This window comes from Pseudophryne corroboree, chromosome 4, assembly GCF_028390025.1.
Source record: "Pseudophryne corroboree isolate aPseCor3 chromosome 4, aPseCor3.hap2, whole genome shotgun sequence".
Classification (NCBI taxonomy): Eukaryota; Metazoa; Chordata; class Amphibia; order Anura; family Myobatrachidae; genus Pseudophryne; species Pseudophryne corroboree.
Genome location: NC_086447.1, coordinates 695515551 through 695533564, shown reverse-complemented (window position 1 = coordinate 695533564; position 18014 = coordinate 695515551). Strand labels below are relative to the sequence as shown.

The 18014-nt window shown below is 46.5% G+C and overlaps 1 protein-coding gene across 3 annotated transcripts in view; it reads right to left on the bottom strand.

Moving 5' to 3' along the window:
- The window catches only part of C4H1orf198 (chromosome 4 C1orf198 homolog), a 76631-nt gene that overhangs the window by 44956 nt on the left and 13661 nt on the right, over positions 1–18014 (bottom strand). For 2 of the 3 annotated variants that reach the window (XM_063917931.1, XM_063917932.1), the window contains exon 2: positions 8992–9042. The exons of the other annotated variant lie outside the window; for it this stretch is intronic. In XM_063917931.1, the coding sequence (XP_063774001.1) occupies positions 8992–9042 (51 nt within the window). The remainder of the gene's footprint in view (positions 1–8991; positions 9043–18014) is intronic. 3 annotated transcript variants of the gene reach the window in all.

Genomic DNA, 18014 nt, shown 5'->3' with positions numbered 1-18014 from the left:
CCGGTTGCCATGACGACGTGGCAGCACAGAGCAGGAGACCCTAACAGTACCCCCCCCCCTCTGACGAGGGGTCAAAGAACCCCTACCACCGGGTTTATCGGGGAACTGCGAGAAGAAAGAGCGTAACAGTCTGGGGGCATGAAGATCACAACTGCGCACCCACGACCGCTCCTCCGGGCCATACCCCTTCCAGTGCACCAAAAATGACAGCCGACCCCGAACCATCTTGGAGTCAAGAATCCTTTCAACAACAAACTCCCTCTGGCCACGTATCAGAAGAGGGGAAGGTCTTCCACTGGAAGAAGGATTACTAATCGCCCGTTTTAAAAGGGAACAATGAAATGTTTTATTGATACCCAAAGAACGGGGTAGATCTAACTGAAATGCCACCGGATTGATAACCCTAGTTATCTTATAAGGACCGATGAACCGGGGGCCTAACTTATGAGATGGCTGTCTCAACTTCAAATTCTTGGTAGACAACCAGACGAAGTCTCCTAATTTGAAGCTGCAGGGTCTTTTCCGCTTATCAAAAACCCTTTTGGTCACTAATGACACAGACACAAGGGCTTTCTTCACTTTCCTCCAAATACCTCTAAGGACCGAAACCACAGAGGAACCACCAGGCGTGGAGTCCAGGGGGTCAAAAGAATTGGCCTTAGGATGATGCCCATACACACAAAGGAAGGGAGAGATCCCTGTAGCAGAGTGAGCCGCGTTGTTATAGGCAAACTCCGCCATGGACAGATGAGCAACCCAGTCAGTCTGACACTTGGAGACATAACACCTGAGGAACTGCTCCAAGGACTGGTTCACCCTTTCAGTCTGCCCATTAGACTGCGGATGGTAGCCTGACGACAAGCTGACAGAAATCTGGAGATCGGAACAGAATGCCCTCCAGAATTTGGCCACAAACTGGGATCCGCGGTCAGAGACCACATCAAGTGGCAACCCGTGGAGGCGCACAACATGCAGCATAAATAATTCAGACAGGCGTCTGGCCGATGGCAGCCCAACCAATGGAACGAAGTGCGCCATCTTCGAAAACCTGTCAACGACAACCCAGATGGCTGTCATCCCCGAGGATTTGGGCAAGTCCACCACAAAATCCATTGAAATGTGGGTCCATGGCTTAGATGGAATAGAGAGTGGATGTAATGGGCCAACAGGAACCCCTCTAGGAGTCTTATTTCGGGCACAGATGTCACATGCCCGAACCCACTGATCCACGTCCCTAGCCACCGAGGGCCACCACACCGCCCTAAATAGCAACTCCCGAGTTCTGGCAATACCCGGGTGACCTGCCGACTTCTTGGCATGGAATTCCAGGAACACTCGCTGTCTTAACCTAGGAGGCACAAACAAAAGACCTACCGGAAGGTCTGGAGGAGCCTGCTCCTGTGCTCTAAGGACTAATGACAAGAGGTCCTGGGTAATGCCCACTTTAATACATGATGGGGACACAATGGGCAATGGCTCCTCGGTGGTCTCCTGGATTGGAGCAAAACTCCGCGAGAGCGCATCAGCCTTGATGTTTTTTGACCCAGGGCGATATGTTATCAAAAAATTAAAGCGAGCAAAAAACAAAGCTCATCGTGCCTGCCTGGCATTGAGGCGCTTCGCTGACTCTAAATAAGCCAAATTCTTATGGTCGGTGAGAATTGAGACCACAAACTTAGCCCCCTCAAGCCAGTGTCTCCACTCCTCGAGTGCATCCTTAATAGCCAACAATTCCCGGTTACCCACGTCATAATTCATCTCGGCAGGCGAAAATTTACGGGAAAAGTAAGCACAGGGATGAAGGCGATTATCAGACACCCCCATCTGAGAGAGCACTGCCCCAATACCCATCTCAGAGGCATCCACCTCCACCACAAAAGGACGCTCTGGATCTGGGTGTCGCAGCACCTTGGCCGAGACAAATGCCCTTTTGAGACGGGCAAAAGCCGCTTTGGCCTCACAAGACCAGTGAGCAACATCCGCCCCTTTCTTAGTGAGTGCCACCAAGGGCGCCACTATAGACGAAAATCCAGCGATAAATCGTCTATAAAAATTTGCAAAGCCCAGAAAACGCTGAAGCGCCTTCAAACTAGTGGGCTGCACCCAATCCAGGACTGCCTGTACCTTGGAACCCTCCATTTGGAAACCTTCTGGGGAGATAATATATCCTAGAAATGCAATTTGCTGAACTTCAAATTCGCACTTCTCCAGCTTCGCCCCAAGCCGGTGGTCTCTGAGTTTCTGGAGGACTAAGCGTACATGCTTCCGATGTTCCTCCAGGGAATGGGAGAAGATTAGGATGTCATCTAAGTATACAACTAAGAATCTATCCAAATATTCCCTGAGCACATCGTTCATGAAGTCCTGGAAGACTGCCGGGGCATTACAGAGCCCAAAAGGCATCACCAAATATTCATAATGCCCTGAGTGGGTATTAAAGGCAGTCTTCCATTCATCCCCCTCTGTTATTCGGATTAAATTGTATGCACCGCGTAGGTCAATCTTAGAAAAAATGGTGGCATTACAAAGCTGGTCAAACAAGACCGAAATGAGAGGCAGTGGGTATGAGTTTTTAATCGTGATACGGTTCAATTCCCTGAAGTCGATGCAGGGTCGCAACGAACCATCCTTTTTACCCACGAAGAAGAACCCCGACCCAACTGGAGACTGTGAAGGTCTGATAAATCCCTTAGCCAAGTTCTCCTGAATGTACTCTGCCATAGCCTGAGTCTCAGGACGTGACAGGGAGTACAACCTGCTCTTGGGAAGCTTAGCATTCGGCAACAAATCAATGGCACAGTCATAGGGGCGATGGGGAGGTAGTACCTCTGCAACTCTTTTGGAGAACACGTCCGCAAAATCTGCATAACATCCTGGCAATCCTGGCAAACTTAGCTGCGAAAGCCTGACTGGAAGGCTCAAGCAACGCCTGAAACAATCAGTACCCCAACTAAGAATCTCCCCCGAGACCCAGTCAAATTGAGGATTGTGGGCCCTTAACCAGGGTAACCCCAACACCAATGGGGCAAAAGTACAGACAGTCACATAAAAGGACAATTTTTCAGAGTGTGTGGCTCCAATAAACAAAGGAATCTGGCTAGTGCAAGAGGTAATTTTACCCTGGGATAATGGTTCCCCGTTTAACCCACAAATCTCAATTTCCGATGCCAAGGGTACTAAGGGAACAGAGTGTTTCAGGGCGAATTGGCGATCCATAAAAACCCCGTCGGCCCCACTGTCCACAAAGGCCTCAGACTTGACAGTTTGACCGAGGATCTTCAAGGTCACCGGAATGATAAAAGTCTTCTTGGGAAATTCTAACTTCTGGCCTGACAGGATATTTCCCATCACCCTCAGGCCCTGAAGTTTTCCGGCTTTTCTGGGCATGATACTACCACATGACCTTTATTCCCACAGTACAAACATAACCCCTGCTGTCTCTTCCGCGTCTTCTCACGCGAGGAGAGGCGGGTAGCCCCAATCTGCATAGGCTCCTCGGAAAATTCCTCAGAGTCTGAGGTTCCCTTGGGAAAGAAGGAAACCTCGGTCTCCCTTTCAAGCCTGCGCTCTCTCAGCCGTCTATCCACCCGAATGGATAACTGCATGAGCTGATCCAAGCTATCAGGCAAGGGATATTGTACCAGTTGGTCTTTTAACTGGTTGGAAAGACCTCTTCGGTACTGGTGTCTCAGGGCTGGGTCATTCCACTGGGTATCATGGGCCAACCTCCGAAACTCCGTACAATAAACCTCAACTGGCCTTCGCCCTTGCTTAAGGATCGAAATCTGAGCCTCGGCTGAGGCCGTCTTGTCAGGGTCATCATACAACATGCCCAGTGCCGTAAAATAAGCATCAACACTTTTAAGCGACGGACAGTCAGGCTGCAACCCATATGCCCAGACCTGTGGGTCTCCTTGTAGCAAGGAAATCACTATGCCCACCCGCTGAATCTCCGACCCAGAAGACTGAGGCCTAAGCTGGAAATATAGCTTGCAGCTCTCCTTGAAACAAAAGAACTGCGAGCGATCTCCAGAAAAACGATCCGGGAGATTTACTTTCGGCTCCTTAACCCCTGAAGGTACTGCTGCTGCGGGAGCTCCGCCAGCGGCCTGTGAGGTGTGCATTTTAATGGACAAATCATTAAATTGTCGAGTCAGGACCTGCACCTGATCGACCACCTGTTGCAAAGTGTTTTGAGGGGTATGCTCCATATTCCCACAAAATTTCAACAGGAGTATTGGGCTGCTGAATATGTTATGCACACCAGTGCCAGCAGGAATGTACTGGTGTCTGAACGGTGAGGGATGCAAAACAAATGAACTCACAGACAGACTGGGGAATATGACATTACATACACAGAAGGTGATAGGGTAACAAAATAAACACAAAGTGAACAGAGAAGCCCAAAGGCTAAGAAACTGGGTGTCTCCCTAGTATTAGGAATGCTCAGATGGAAAGAAGCGAGATGTAGTGATTTAATACGTAGAGAACCCGAAATGCTGTTGCTAAGGGCAACAGCAAAACCCTAAAGGGTTACCAACGGGTGTGGCAGTAAACTCCTTGGTCAGAGATGGAATAATAGACACAAAGAGAGTCTCCACAATCCTAGTCCTCACTTGCAGTGCACTGGTTCAGCTTACTGCCACTAAACTGACACCTGAACACCTTGCACAGTGAGAAAGGATTTTGGCAGGCAAGTCTGAGAATACAGCCGCAAACTTGCTAGGTTCACAGAGTAGCAAAAGAACCCCAGCAGGTTAAACGACTGACTCCAGTCTTACTGCTAGGTCTGGATTGGCAGAGTGTAATACCAAATCCCAAGGCCTATTTGCAGTAAGCAACAAACAAATACAAAGTTTACACAGTACTAGCTAGCTTTCAGGAACTGACTAACCAACAAAGATTCAGCAGCATCTGCCTAACCTGAGAAGAGGGTTTATATAGCAGGTGCTGTCCACGCCCCACTCAGACCTCACAGACTGTGAGCACAAAAACCAGCACCGGATCCCCTGCCGTGCACAGAGCCTGTAACCACTGCACAGCAAAAGACCCGAACCAGAGTATCAGCTACGCTCAGGTTACTCCGCTAGCACTTGTCTCCCGGTTGCCATGACGACGTGGCAGCACAGAGCAGGAGACCCTAACAACATGATAACTGTTGAGCTAACATATCAGACCAATACAACCTACTGTTCTTGTAGTGTCCAAATAATGGAAGGCTGAAGAAACTCCAAGGCTGAAATAGGTAATGTGCAAAATTAAATTTTTACATTGTGGTTCCCATTTTGAGATTGATCTGTGGTGACAGTTTGACTGTCCTAAAGTTGTGGGGACATAGAAATAAAGAGTGTGTCTTTTGAGTTTATAGTTTGTGGAAGATTTTAAAACAGCCTCCTTGTTTTCTGAATTTCTCAAGGCCTCCTTCCCCTCTTTGATGTTTTGTTGGCTGTATGACTGTTTTGACAGGAAAGAATGACGGTCCAGTAGCCATCTTGTTGCACCGGGGAGGTGCGCTCCCCTTCATATAAACTGGGTAGACTAATTCCACCAAATTGGGCTCAATGGCACCCCCCTGGTGTGTGGGCCTTCCAAGTGTTGTTTTTTCAAGGCCCCCCATCTCACCTCCCCCTGCTCCTGGCTGTGCGCAATAGTGTGCGGTTGTCTGCGCAGCGTGACCTCTGACTTCACGTCATGCTGCGCAGATAGCAGTACACCGCCTGCCGCTCGGACCTCATTGCCGGCACCAGCATGCAATGCTGCAGCATGTGGACCTCCCGCCCAGTCAGATCAGGGTATGTTATTATGTGGACAGGGCAGGGTGGGTGAGTGAGGGACAGTAGCAGCGAACATTGCAAGGAAACCAATCCCAGGTATCCCGGGATTGATCATTTTTCAATCCCGATTCCTGGGATTGAAAAAAATGGCCCGGGATTGGCCCCCCTAGTCTGAAGTGAACTTGCGTAAGTCAAATGGTGTGACTGATCAGCTGGCTGTTCTTTCTTCTGCCACCATATAACTTTACTTAAATAACAAAGCTGACCAATTTCAATGCCGCATGTGTCTAGTGTCTTCATTTATTTATAGAGCGTTACGGTCTTACTGTAGTTGTTTGATTAGGAATTTCAGTATAAGCGGTCATCAGCAGCTAGGGCGTTGAATTAATGCATTATAAATAAGGATTGCTTTGTTTTAAGTCCATATCAGAACACCAGAGCAACCAGCCGATAAAAGAAAAAAGTCATCCTATTTTTAAAACACTTTTCAGGTGTTAGCACAATAATAGCGGATAGGTGTGATCAAGCCCTAGCAATGACAGACATCACAGTGCTATTGCGTAAATAAATGATGCACTACAGTCAGAGATGCGGACAGGTATTTCACTATTTATTTCGTTTCTCCTACTACACAACGGACTTGCTAATGGTTGGAATGACTTTGCTCACACACACTTTCCACGTGCACATAAAGCAGAAATGCTTGGATTCTTGATTGCTAAAACTCTGCACAAACTATCATCAAGAAAGTGACCAAACATAAGTTACAAGTTGATCCACAGCGACATCTTGTACCACTTACAAATGTATATGTAATTGGCCAGACAAGTGGTACTCCCATTAATGTGCGTGGGGCCAAGCAACCGGTTCTGTTTCCGATTTAGCCATGCACTGGATAAATAGATTATTAAATTGGACAAACCTGCACTGAGCACTGATCCTGCCAGATAGTGTGGCTGGCTGGTGCCCACATATACATCAATCATATGCCACACTGAATTATGGGCGTGTCAAGAAAACATGCCTAATTTTGGGGTCGACCATTGGAGGATAATGTTGGGTCAATCTGCCAATACTGCTTTCTATAATACTGCATATGTTGGCGGCAAAAGAGAGATTCCATATTAAGATATTATTGACATATACACACTTGCTATATGACAAACTATAACATGTTAGTCAATTAAGACCCAAAATATTCCTTGCAGTGTTAGTCTAGTACAGTAAGCTTACTGACAGTGGGCTGGTCTGTACAGAAAAACATCCTCATCTCTGTATATCGTCAAACACATATCATAAATATCTCCAGAGTGCCAAAAAAGCAAGACTAAAGGCCCATACAGACGGGCCGATGTGGGAGAGATGTGTGCTGAGCAGAGTGGGCCCACTTGGCCCATCTAGTCTGCCCCTTTTTTTCATCCTTTAGGTAATCTCAACCCTTTTTGAACCTTAATTCTTTGTAAGGATATTCATATGCTTATTCCAAGCATGTTTAAATTGCTCTACAGTCTTAGCCTCTACCACCTCTGATGGGAGGCTATTCCACTTATCCACTTACCCTTTCTGTGGAGTGATTTTTCCTTACATTTTCCCTGAACCTGCCTCCCTCCAGTTTCAGTGTATGTCCTCGAGTTCTAATACTTCTCTTCGTTTGAGGAATGTTTCCCTCCTGAACTTTGTTAAAATTCTTGGTATATTTGAAAGTTTCTATCATGTCCACCCTTTCCCTTCTCTCCTCCAAACTATACATGTTAAGATCTTTTAGCCTTTCCGGGTAAGTTTTGTGATGTAGGCCATGCACCATTTTAGTTGCCCTTCTTTGTACACACTGTAATGTACTGATATCCTTCTGGAGATATGGTTTCCAGAACTGGACACCATATTCCAGATGAGGCCGTACCAATGACCTATACAGTGGCATTATTACTTCTTTTTTCCTGCTACTGATTCCTCTCCCTATGCAACCAAGCATCTGACTTGCCTTTCTCATTGCTTTGTTGCATTGCTTCCCTGTCTTTAAGTCACATGAAATAGTGACTTCTGAATCCCTTTCCTCCTCAGTAGTTTCCATTATAGTACCATTGATACTATATTTAGCCTTTGGGTTTTTGAGACCCAAGTGCATGATTTTGTATTTTTTAGCATTAAACTGTAGTTGCCACATTCTTGACCATTTCTCAAGCCTAGCTAGGTCATCAATCCTGTTGCATATCTTTGTATCATCTGCAAAAATACATACTTTCCCTTCAATACCATTAGCAATGTCACCAATAAAGATATTAAAGAGAACTGGTCCAAGTACAGATCCCTGGGGTACTCCACTGGTAACATTTCCCTCCATAGAATGCACTCCATTTACTACAACTGTCTATTTCTGGTTGCCTGGTACTTTTTACCGTGCTATTTCTCACTCTCCAAGGCTTGATAAATCTGGGCCTAAGGGTGGTATTTATAAAAGGAATTATGCCACTATGCCATTTTACAAAATGCAGAAGCAGCAGAATTTTGCTTTGTGCAAAGTGGAAGTGCCAAACCTATAGCTTACATGGGGTCCAGGCATTTCTGCAATTTAAAAACCGCAAAATAGTTTTTACAATGCAAAAACAATTGTTAAAAATCCCCAAAACATTACATTTAATGATGGCGTTATGTGCACTTGCACTGGAGAAAAGCAGGAAGAGGCCAATCTCTTCTTGATTTCTCCCACAGTGCTTTCAACCACCAGCTCCTTGTACAAGAAAAATTTGATGGCGTCTTTCGGAATCCTTTTCTCATTCCCAGGACAGAGCTTTGCCACGAGATCAATCCCGGCATTACATAAATATATAAATAAATTTGGCTTTCTTTTTAAATAGACCCCTGAGTATGAATACTTTATGGGAGGTACAATGACAATATTTCATATGGATTTTCACTGAAAAGAATTAAATTCCCCAATGCTGCATAACAAGCCCATATATTGTGCATCTATCATAGAATGGGTACATTTACTGTATTCCATCGATTTTAAAACGGATGAACATGTAAATCAGGTTTAGTAACCATCTAAGTAAACTTCCTCTCAGAATATTTCTATTAAGGTATGATTATCCTTTAGGTTCTATTTCACATTTTTTCCTTATCGTATATGCATGACAACGCCCAATTTTTGCTTTGATATCTACACTAGTAAAAATCAGATATCCATGTACCATGAAACAAAGGCCACATCACTTACTTTAGTTTCCCAGGAAAATGGTGCAGAGTGTTCATCTTGCCAAGTTATGTCCTAGAAAAGTAGACATGACAGGTAAAGATACAGCCATGCTGGTAAAGTGGGTCTGAAATATGAGAATTAGCGAAATACAATGCTCAAGACATTTCGGCTCAGTGTTACAGTAAGTACATCATTGTTACATTATGCAACTGAATGGATGCACATAAAACTGTGTAGTCATCGCTGAAGTGTCGTTTTTATTATGCATCACACTTATATTACATTGAAGAACTTTACTCAAGAACTTGTCTCTGCTCAGTAGATTGCAGTGAAGTGGTGTAACCTATAGATACCCGCACATTCTGCACATACAGGAAGAACTCTGCTACAACTGACTGACAGGACACTAATGGCATCAAACAGCAAAACTATTAACAAAGAATAGCAACAACTATAATAGTATTACCATTTATGTGCACATTAGAACATGGAAAAGAACTGATAGCAAGAATGGCAGAATACTACCCAGCATACTAAGTTAATGTTACCAGTCTTTTCCTAAATTACTGACTTACAGTACATCCTTACAAGCCCGTTGGCCGTCATATCGTACGGGTACACATCACTCCAGGGGTCTACTACGTTAGCCCTGCTGTCGGGATCCCGGCGCCCAGCATCCAGCATACTGGCGCCGGGATCCCGACCGCTGGAATGCCGGCAGCGGGGTGAGCGCAAAAGAGCTGCGCTCGCCACGCTGCAGGCACGGTGGCACGCTACGCTATTTATTCTCCCTCCAGGAATGCCGGCAGCGGGGTGAGCGCAAAAGAGCTGCGCTCGCCGCGATGTAGGCACGCTACGCTATTTATTCTCCCTCCAGGGGTGTCGTGAACACCCCAAGAGGGAAAATAGTAGTTGTATCCCGGCGGTCAGGATCCCGGTATGCTGAGTGACAAGATTCCGACAGCCGGGATATCGAGTCCCACCCCTCTCCAGTGTGTACCCAGTTTTAAACTAGACAGTATAAGAATGTGGTAGACTACTACATACTGTCATAAATTCTGCAAATGGTTTCTAGATCATGTTCAGATTGACCATTTACGAGATTAAGGGTTGACGAATTTGTGCTTTTGCAGGTTCTTAGTTAAAGATCTGAAAAAGACTAGGTACAGTACGCTGAGTGAAGATGGAAATTCAAGATAATAGCTATCTGGATTTAATATTATGTTAAGAATTTTGTATACGCTAATATATTTAAGACTTAACTGAGAATAGCAAAGTCAAAATCAATCTTATTGGCTTCAGCACTATGTTTACACTTCGCCAATTGTCAGATTTGTGGTGGGACTATACACCACTATACTCGGCAGCACCCCCAGAAAAGTTTTTTTTTATTTGTATTCTCTTCCAGACAGCTAGTTAAGATAATATCTATCTTCAGTAAAGCTCCATTTAGCAACTATTTATCAAAGCCTATAAGTTAACATTTAACAAAGCCTATCTGTTAATGATTCTGAGGTCAAGTATTCAATTAGCAAGACCATTTAATTTAGGAAAGTATAAAGGAAATGGCTGCGCCAGGTAAATAATTCTTACTAAAATATAAATTTTACAGTTTATGAGATAAATGTCTCATATCTTACCAACAAGGGAGAACAGTTGTGCTGCCTATAATATCATTTCTATTCTAAACCAGTGATCTCCAACCCATAGCTCGCGAGCTACCGGTAGCTCGCTATAGTATTTTCGGTAGCTCACAGAGCGCACGGGCTTGGGCAGTCACTGGCACTCCTCCTCCCTTCCATTTTTAATATGGTGTCGGCCGTCAGACAATCAGAGCTCGTGGACGGCAAGTGGCAGCACCTGATTGCCTGCCAGACCGCAAGTTTTAATTGGCTCACTTACCGGCACCATATTTTAAATGCCCGCCACAGCCGGAGACTCTGTCACCCTCACCGCAGCCGCTCTCCGGACTTCTCCTTCCCTTCCGTCCCTCATACAGGAGGAGCAGCACCGGCGGCAGTAGAAGCCAGAAAGGGTTAGCACTGTGTGGGGCACTGTATCGGACACTGCGGGGGAGGGGGCATTTTATCCGACGCTGCGGGGGGGGGGGGGCATTTTCAATGGCACTGCGGGGGGGCATTGTATCTGGCACTGCTGGGGGGAATTATTTGAATATCTGGCACTGCTGGGGGGCATTATTTGTGTATCTGTCACTGCTGGGGGCATTATTTGTGTATCTGGCACTGCTGGGAGGCATTATTTGTGTATCTGGCACTGCTGAGGGGCATTATTTGTGTATCTGGCACTGCTGAGGGGCATTATTTGTGTATGTGGCACTACGCGGGGGGGCATTGCTTGTAGTTGTGAGGACATACCCACTTTCACAGGAACGCACGCGCGTTGGGGGGAGCTCCTTCAGAGGTTTTATTTTCCGAAAGTAGCTCACACCCCAATTAAGGTTGGAGACCATTGTTCTAAACAGTATTGCATAGTATAGTAATTGTTTGCTTGATTTCAAAAATGGTACACAAAGGGCGGTATTCAAATGATATATCACGCCCAATCAAATTTCTAAAGTGATCCCCGTTATCGTGCATATCACACCTATAGTAATCAGGTTTAGTTGCGTAAAGGGTTGGGCGCCCTCGCTACCCTGGGGGTAGCGAGCTGAAATGTTTATACCATGCCCGTCAGCAGAAACAAAACGGGTGTTAAAGGGGGTGAAAAGAACTGAATACCGCCCAAAGTATTTGACATTGTGTCCTGATGTCCTTCTACAAAGCAGTCAGTGCAATTTATTCAACTGCATCCTAGACTTGTTGAAGAACTGTTATAGTAATTTCACTTGTCAGGAATGGATTATATCAAGGCTTACTGAGTTACTGCGCCAATGTCTACGTTTATACAAGATTCTATTTCCATCGACCATGCTTGTCATTTGCTGTGGATTAAATTCTAGTGAATGATCCGTGCTCAATTATATCCTCTGCTAGTTTTCTCCACAGGAGATTGACTAAGGCGTCATTAGAGAGTGGGAACAAGAGTTCCTGTTGTGGATCTTTGATACAGTCCTTAAATGCCAGTTACTAGACAAAATGGATTTAAAATGTAATTATTAACAAACATCATGGCGATTTCTCATCTGTGGCTAGCAATATTTGTTTTGTAGGAGGAGAAAACTTAATTTAGGAGCTAAAACTGCTAAATGAAAGAACTCCAGACTTTGAAACAGAAATTTGTGTTTTAACATATGAATCCACCTTTTTTGGGGTGATATACTGACAGATTAAACTGGCAGCATCTAGTAATTTCCATGTGCAGAGTCTCTTCAGTTTCCAAGAAATGAATCCCTGTATCGACACCGGATGATAATTTCTCTGAGGCTCAATACTGTACCAATCTTAATATAAAGACATTTATTTACAATTTCTTTAGATAAATCATAGTGAAAAATAAGAATTTACTTACCGATAATTCTATTTCTCGGAGTCCGTAGTGGATGCTGGGGTTCCTGAAAGGACCATGGGGAATAGCGGCTCCGCAGGAGACAGGGCACAAAAGTAAAGCTTTTACAGGTCAGGTGGTGTGTACTGGCTCCTCCCCCTATGACCCTCCTCCAGACTCCAGTTAGGTACTGTGCCCGGACGAGCGTACACAATAAGGGAGGATTTTGAATCCCGGGTAAGACTCATACCAGCCACACCAATCACACCGTACAACTTGTGATCTAAACCCAGTTAACAGTATGATAACAGAGGAGCCTCTGAAAGATGGCTTCCTAAACAATAACCCGAATTAGTTAACAATAACTATGTACAAGTATTGCAGATAATCCGCACTTGGGATGGGCGCCCAGCATCCACTACGGACTCCGAGAAATAGAATTATCGGTAAGTAAATTCTTATTTTCTCTATCGTCCTAAGTGGATGCTGGGGTTCCTGAAAGGACCATGGGGATTATACCAAAGCTCCCAAACGGGCGGGAGAGTGCGGATGACTCTGCAGCACCGAATGAGAGAACTCCAGGTCCTCCTTTGCCAGGGTATCAAATTTGTAAAAATTTACAAACGTGTTCTCCCCTGACCACGTAGCTGCTCGGCAGAGTTGTAATGCCGAGACCCCTCGGGCAGCCGCCCAAGATGAGCCCACCTTCCTTGCGGAATGGGCCTTAACAGATTTAGGCTGTGGCAGGCCTGCCACAGAATGTACAAGTTGAATTTTGTTACAAATCCAACGAGCAATCGACTGCTTAGAAGCAGGTGCACCCAACTTGTTGGGTGCATACAGTATAAACAGCGAGTCAGATTTTCTGACTCCAGCCGTCCTTTAAATGTATATTTTTAAGGCTCTGACAACGTCCAACAACTTGGAGTCCTTCAAGTCGTCTGTAGCCGCAGGCACTACAAGAGGCTGGTTCAGGTGAAACGCTGATACCACCTTAGGGAGAAAATGCGGACGCGTCCGCAGCTCTGCCCTATGTCGAATGGAAAATTAAATAAGGGCTTTTATAAGACAAAGCCGCCAGTTCAGATACTCTCCCGGCCGAAGCCAGGGCCAGTAACATAGTCACTTTCCATGTGAGATATTTCAAATCCACATTCTTTAGTGGTTCAAACCAATTGGATTTGAGGAAATCTAAAACTACATTTAGATCCCACGGTGCCACCTTAGGCACCACAGGAGGCTGTATATGCAGTACTCCTTTGATAAAAATCTGGACCTCAGGGACTGAGGCCAATTCTTTTTGGAAGAATATTGATAGGGCCGAAATTTGAACCTTAATAGATCCCAATTTGAGACCCATAGACAATCCTGATTGCAGGAAATGTAGGAAAACGACCCAGTTGAAATTCCTCCATCGGAGCACTCCGCTGCTCGCACCACGCAACATATTTTCGCCAAATACGGCGATAATGCTTCGCGGTGACTTCCTTCCTTGCCTTTATCAAGGTAGGAATGACTTCTTCTGGAATGCCTTTTCCTTTTAGGATCTGGCATTCAAACGCCATGCCGTCAAACGCAGCCGCGGTAAGTCTTGAAAAAGACAAGGACCCTGCTGAAGCAGGTCCCTTCTCAGAAGTAGAGGCCACGGATCGTCCGTGACCATCTCTTGAAGTTCCGGGTACCAAGTCCTTCTTGGCCAATCCGGAGCCACTAGTCTTACTCCTCTTTGCCGTATAATCCTCAAAACCTTTGGTATGAGAGGCAGAGGAGGAAACACCTATACCGACTGGTACACCCAATGTGTTACCAGCGCGTCCACAGCTATTGCCTGCGGATCTCTTGACCTGGCGCAATACCTGTCCAGTGTCTTGTTGAGGCGAGACGCCATCATGTCCACCATTGGTTTTACCCAACGGTTTAATAGCATGTGGAAAACTTCTGGATGAAGTCCCCACTCTCCCGGGTGAAGGTCGTGTCTGCTGAGGAAGTCTGCTTCCCAGTTGTCCACGCCCGGGATGAATACTGCTGACAGTGCTATCACGTGATTCTCCGCCCAGCGAAGGATCCTGGCAGCTTCTGCCATTGCCCTCCTGCTTCTTGTGCCGCCCTGTCTGTTTACATGGGCGACTGCCGTGATGTTGTCCGACTGGATCAACACCGGTCTTCCTTGAAGCAGAGGTTTCGCCTGGCTTAGAGCATTGTAGATTGCTCTTAGTTCCAGAATGCTTATGTGAAGAGACTTTTTCAGGCTCGACCACACTCCCTGGAAATTTCTTCCCTGTGTGACTGCTCCCCAGCCTCTCAGGCTGGCATCCGTGGTCACCAGGATCCAATCCTGCATGCCGAATCTGCGGCCCTCCAATAGATGAGCCTCCTGCAACCACCACAGAAGGGATACCCTTGTCCTCGGCGACAGGGTTATCCGCAGGTGCATCTGAAGATGCGACCCTGACCATTTGTCCAACAGATCCCTTTGCATGGAATCTGCCGAAAGGGATTGCTTCGTAAGAAGCTACCATTTTTTCCCAGGACTCTTGTGCATTGATGTACAGACACCTTTCCTGGTTTTAGGAGGTTCCTGACCAGGTCAGATAACTCCTTGGCTTTTTCTTCGGGAAGAAAAACCTTTTTCTGAACTGTGTCCAGAATCATCCCCAGGAACAGCAGACGAGTTGTCGGCATTAATTGGGATTTTGGAATATTCAGAATCCATCCGTGCTGCTTTAGCACCTCTTGAGATAGTGCTAAACCCATCTCTAGCTGTTCTCTGGACCTTGCCCTTATTAGGAGATCGTCCAAGTATGGGATAATTAATACGCCTTTTCTTCGAAGAAGAAATATTATCTCGGCCATTACCTTTGTAAAGACCCGAGATGCCGTGGACAAACCAAACGGCAGCGTCTGAAACTGATAGTGACAGTTTTGTACAACGAACCTGAGGTACCCCTGGTGTGAGGGGTAATTGGAACGTGGAGATACGCATCCTTGATGTCCAAGGATACCATAAAGTCCCCTTCTTCCAGGTTCGCTATCACTGCTCTGAGTGACTCCATCTTGAACTTGAACTTCTTTATGTACAGGTTCAAGGACTTCAGATTTAGAATAGGCCTTACCGAGCCATCCGGCTTCGGTACCACAAAAAGAGTGGAATAATACCCCTTCCCTTGTTGTAGAAGAGGTACCTTGACTATCACCTGCTGAGAATACAGCTTGTGAATGGCTTCCAAAACCGTCTCCCTTTCTGAGGGGGACGTTGGTAAAGCAGACTTCAGGAAACGGCGAGGTGGCTCTGTCTCTAATTTCAACCTGTACCCCTGAGATATTATCTGCAGGATCCAGGGATTTACCTGCGAGTGAGCCCACTGCGCGCTGTAATTCTTGAGACGACCGCCTACCGCCCCCGAGTCCGCTTGCGAAGCCCCAGCGTCATGCTGAGGCTTTTGTAGAAGCCGGGGAGGGCTTCTGTTCCTGGGAAGGAGCTGCCTGTTGCTGTCTCTTCCCTCGTCCTCTGCCTCGTGGCAGATATGAATAGCCCTTTGCTCTCTTATTTTTAAAGGAACGAAAGGGCTGCGGTTGAAAGGTCGGTGCCTTTTTCTGTTGGGGAGTGACTTGAGGTAGAAAGGTGGATTTCCCGGCCGTAGCCGTGGCCACCAAATCCGATAGACCGACCCCAAATAACTCCTCTACGCATCGCCTGTCCACTGTCGTGTCCATAAAGCTCTTCTGGCCGAAATGGACATAGCACTTACCCGTGATGCCAGTGTGCAGATATCTCTCTGTGCATCACGCATATAAAGAAATGCATCCTTTATTTGTTCTAACGACAGTAAAATATTGTCCCTGTCCAGGGTATCAATATTTTCGATCAGGGACTCTGACCAAACTACCCCAGCACTGCACATCCAGGCAGTCGCAATATCTGGTCGTAGTATAACACCTGCATGTGTGTATATACCTTTTTGGATATTTTCCATCCTCATATCTGATGGATCTTTAAGTGCGGCCGTCTCAGGAGAGGGTAACGCCACTTGTTTTGATAAGCGTGTTAGCGCTTTGTCCACCCTAGGAGGTGTTTCCCAGCGCTCCCTAACCTCTGGCGGGAAAGGGTATAAAGCCAATAACTTCTTTGAAATTAGCAGTTTTTTTATCGGGGCACCCCACGCTTCATCACACACGTCATTTAATTCTTCTGATTCGGTAAAAACTACTGGTAGTTTTTTCACACCCCACATAATACCCTGTTTAGTGGTACCTGTAGTATCAGCTAAATGTAACATCTCCTTTATTGCCAAAATCATATAACGTGTGGCCCTACTGGAAAATACGGTTAATTCGTCACCTTCACCACCGGAATCAGTGCCTGTGTCTGGGTCTGTGTCGACCGACTGAGGCAAGGGGCGTTTTACAGCCCCTGACGGTATTTGAGGCGCCTGGACAGGCACTAATTGAGTGTCCGGCCGCCTCATGTCGGCAAACGACTGCTTAAGCGAGTTGACGCTATCCCGTAATTCCACAAATAAAGGCATCCATTCTGGTGTCGACCCCCTAGGAGGTGACATCCTCATATTTGGCAATTGCTCCGCCTCCACACCAATAACGTCCTCATACATGTCGACACACACGTACCGACACACAGCAGACACACAGGGAATGCTCTATACGAAGACAGGACCCACTAGCCCTTTGGGGAGACAGAGGGAGAGTCTGCCAGCACACACCAAAAAGCGCTATATATGACAGGGATAGCCTTATGATTAAGTGCTCCCTTATAGCTGCTTTTATATTAATATATTGCCATTTATTTTGCCCCCCCTCTCTGTTATACCCTGTTTCTGTAGTGCAGTGCAGGGGAGAGACCTGGGAGCCTTCCTGACCAGCGGAGCTGTGACAGAAAATGGCGCCGTGTGCTGAGGAGATAGGCCCCGCCCCTTTTTCGGCGGGCTCGTCTCCCGCTATTTAGTACATTTAGGCAGGGGTAAATATCTCCATATAGCCTCTGGGGCTATATGTGAGGTATTTTTAGCCTTTTTAAAGGTTTTCATTTGCCTCCCAGGGCGCCCCCCCCCAGCGCCCTGCACCCTCAGTGACTGCCGTGTGAAGTGTGCTGAGAGGAAAATGGCGCACAGCTGCAGTGCTGTGCGCTACCTTAAGAAGACTGCAGGAGTCTTCAGCCGCCGATTCTGGACCTCTTCTTGCTTCAGCATCTGTGAGGGGGCCGGCGGCGTGGCTCCGGTGACCATCCAGGCTGTACCTGTGATCGTCCCTCTGGAGCTTCATGTCCAGTAGCCAAGAAGCCAATCCATCCTGCACGCAGGTGAGTTCACTTCTTCTCCCCTCTGTCCCTCGTTGCAGTGATCCTGTTGCCAGCAGGAATCACTGTAAAATAAAAAACCTAAGCTAAACTCTCTAAGCAGCTCTTTATGAGAGCCACCTAGAATTGCACCCTTCTCGGCCGGGCACAAAAATCTAACTGGAGTCTGGAGGAGGGTCATAGGGGGAGGAGCCAGTACACACCACCTGACCTGTAAAAGCTTTACTTTTGTGCCCTGTCTCCTGCGGAGCCGCTATTCCCCATGGTCCTTTCAGGAACCCCAGCATCC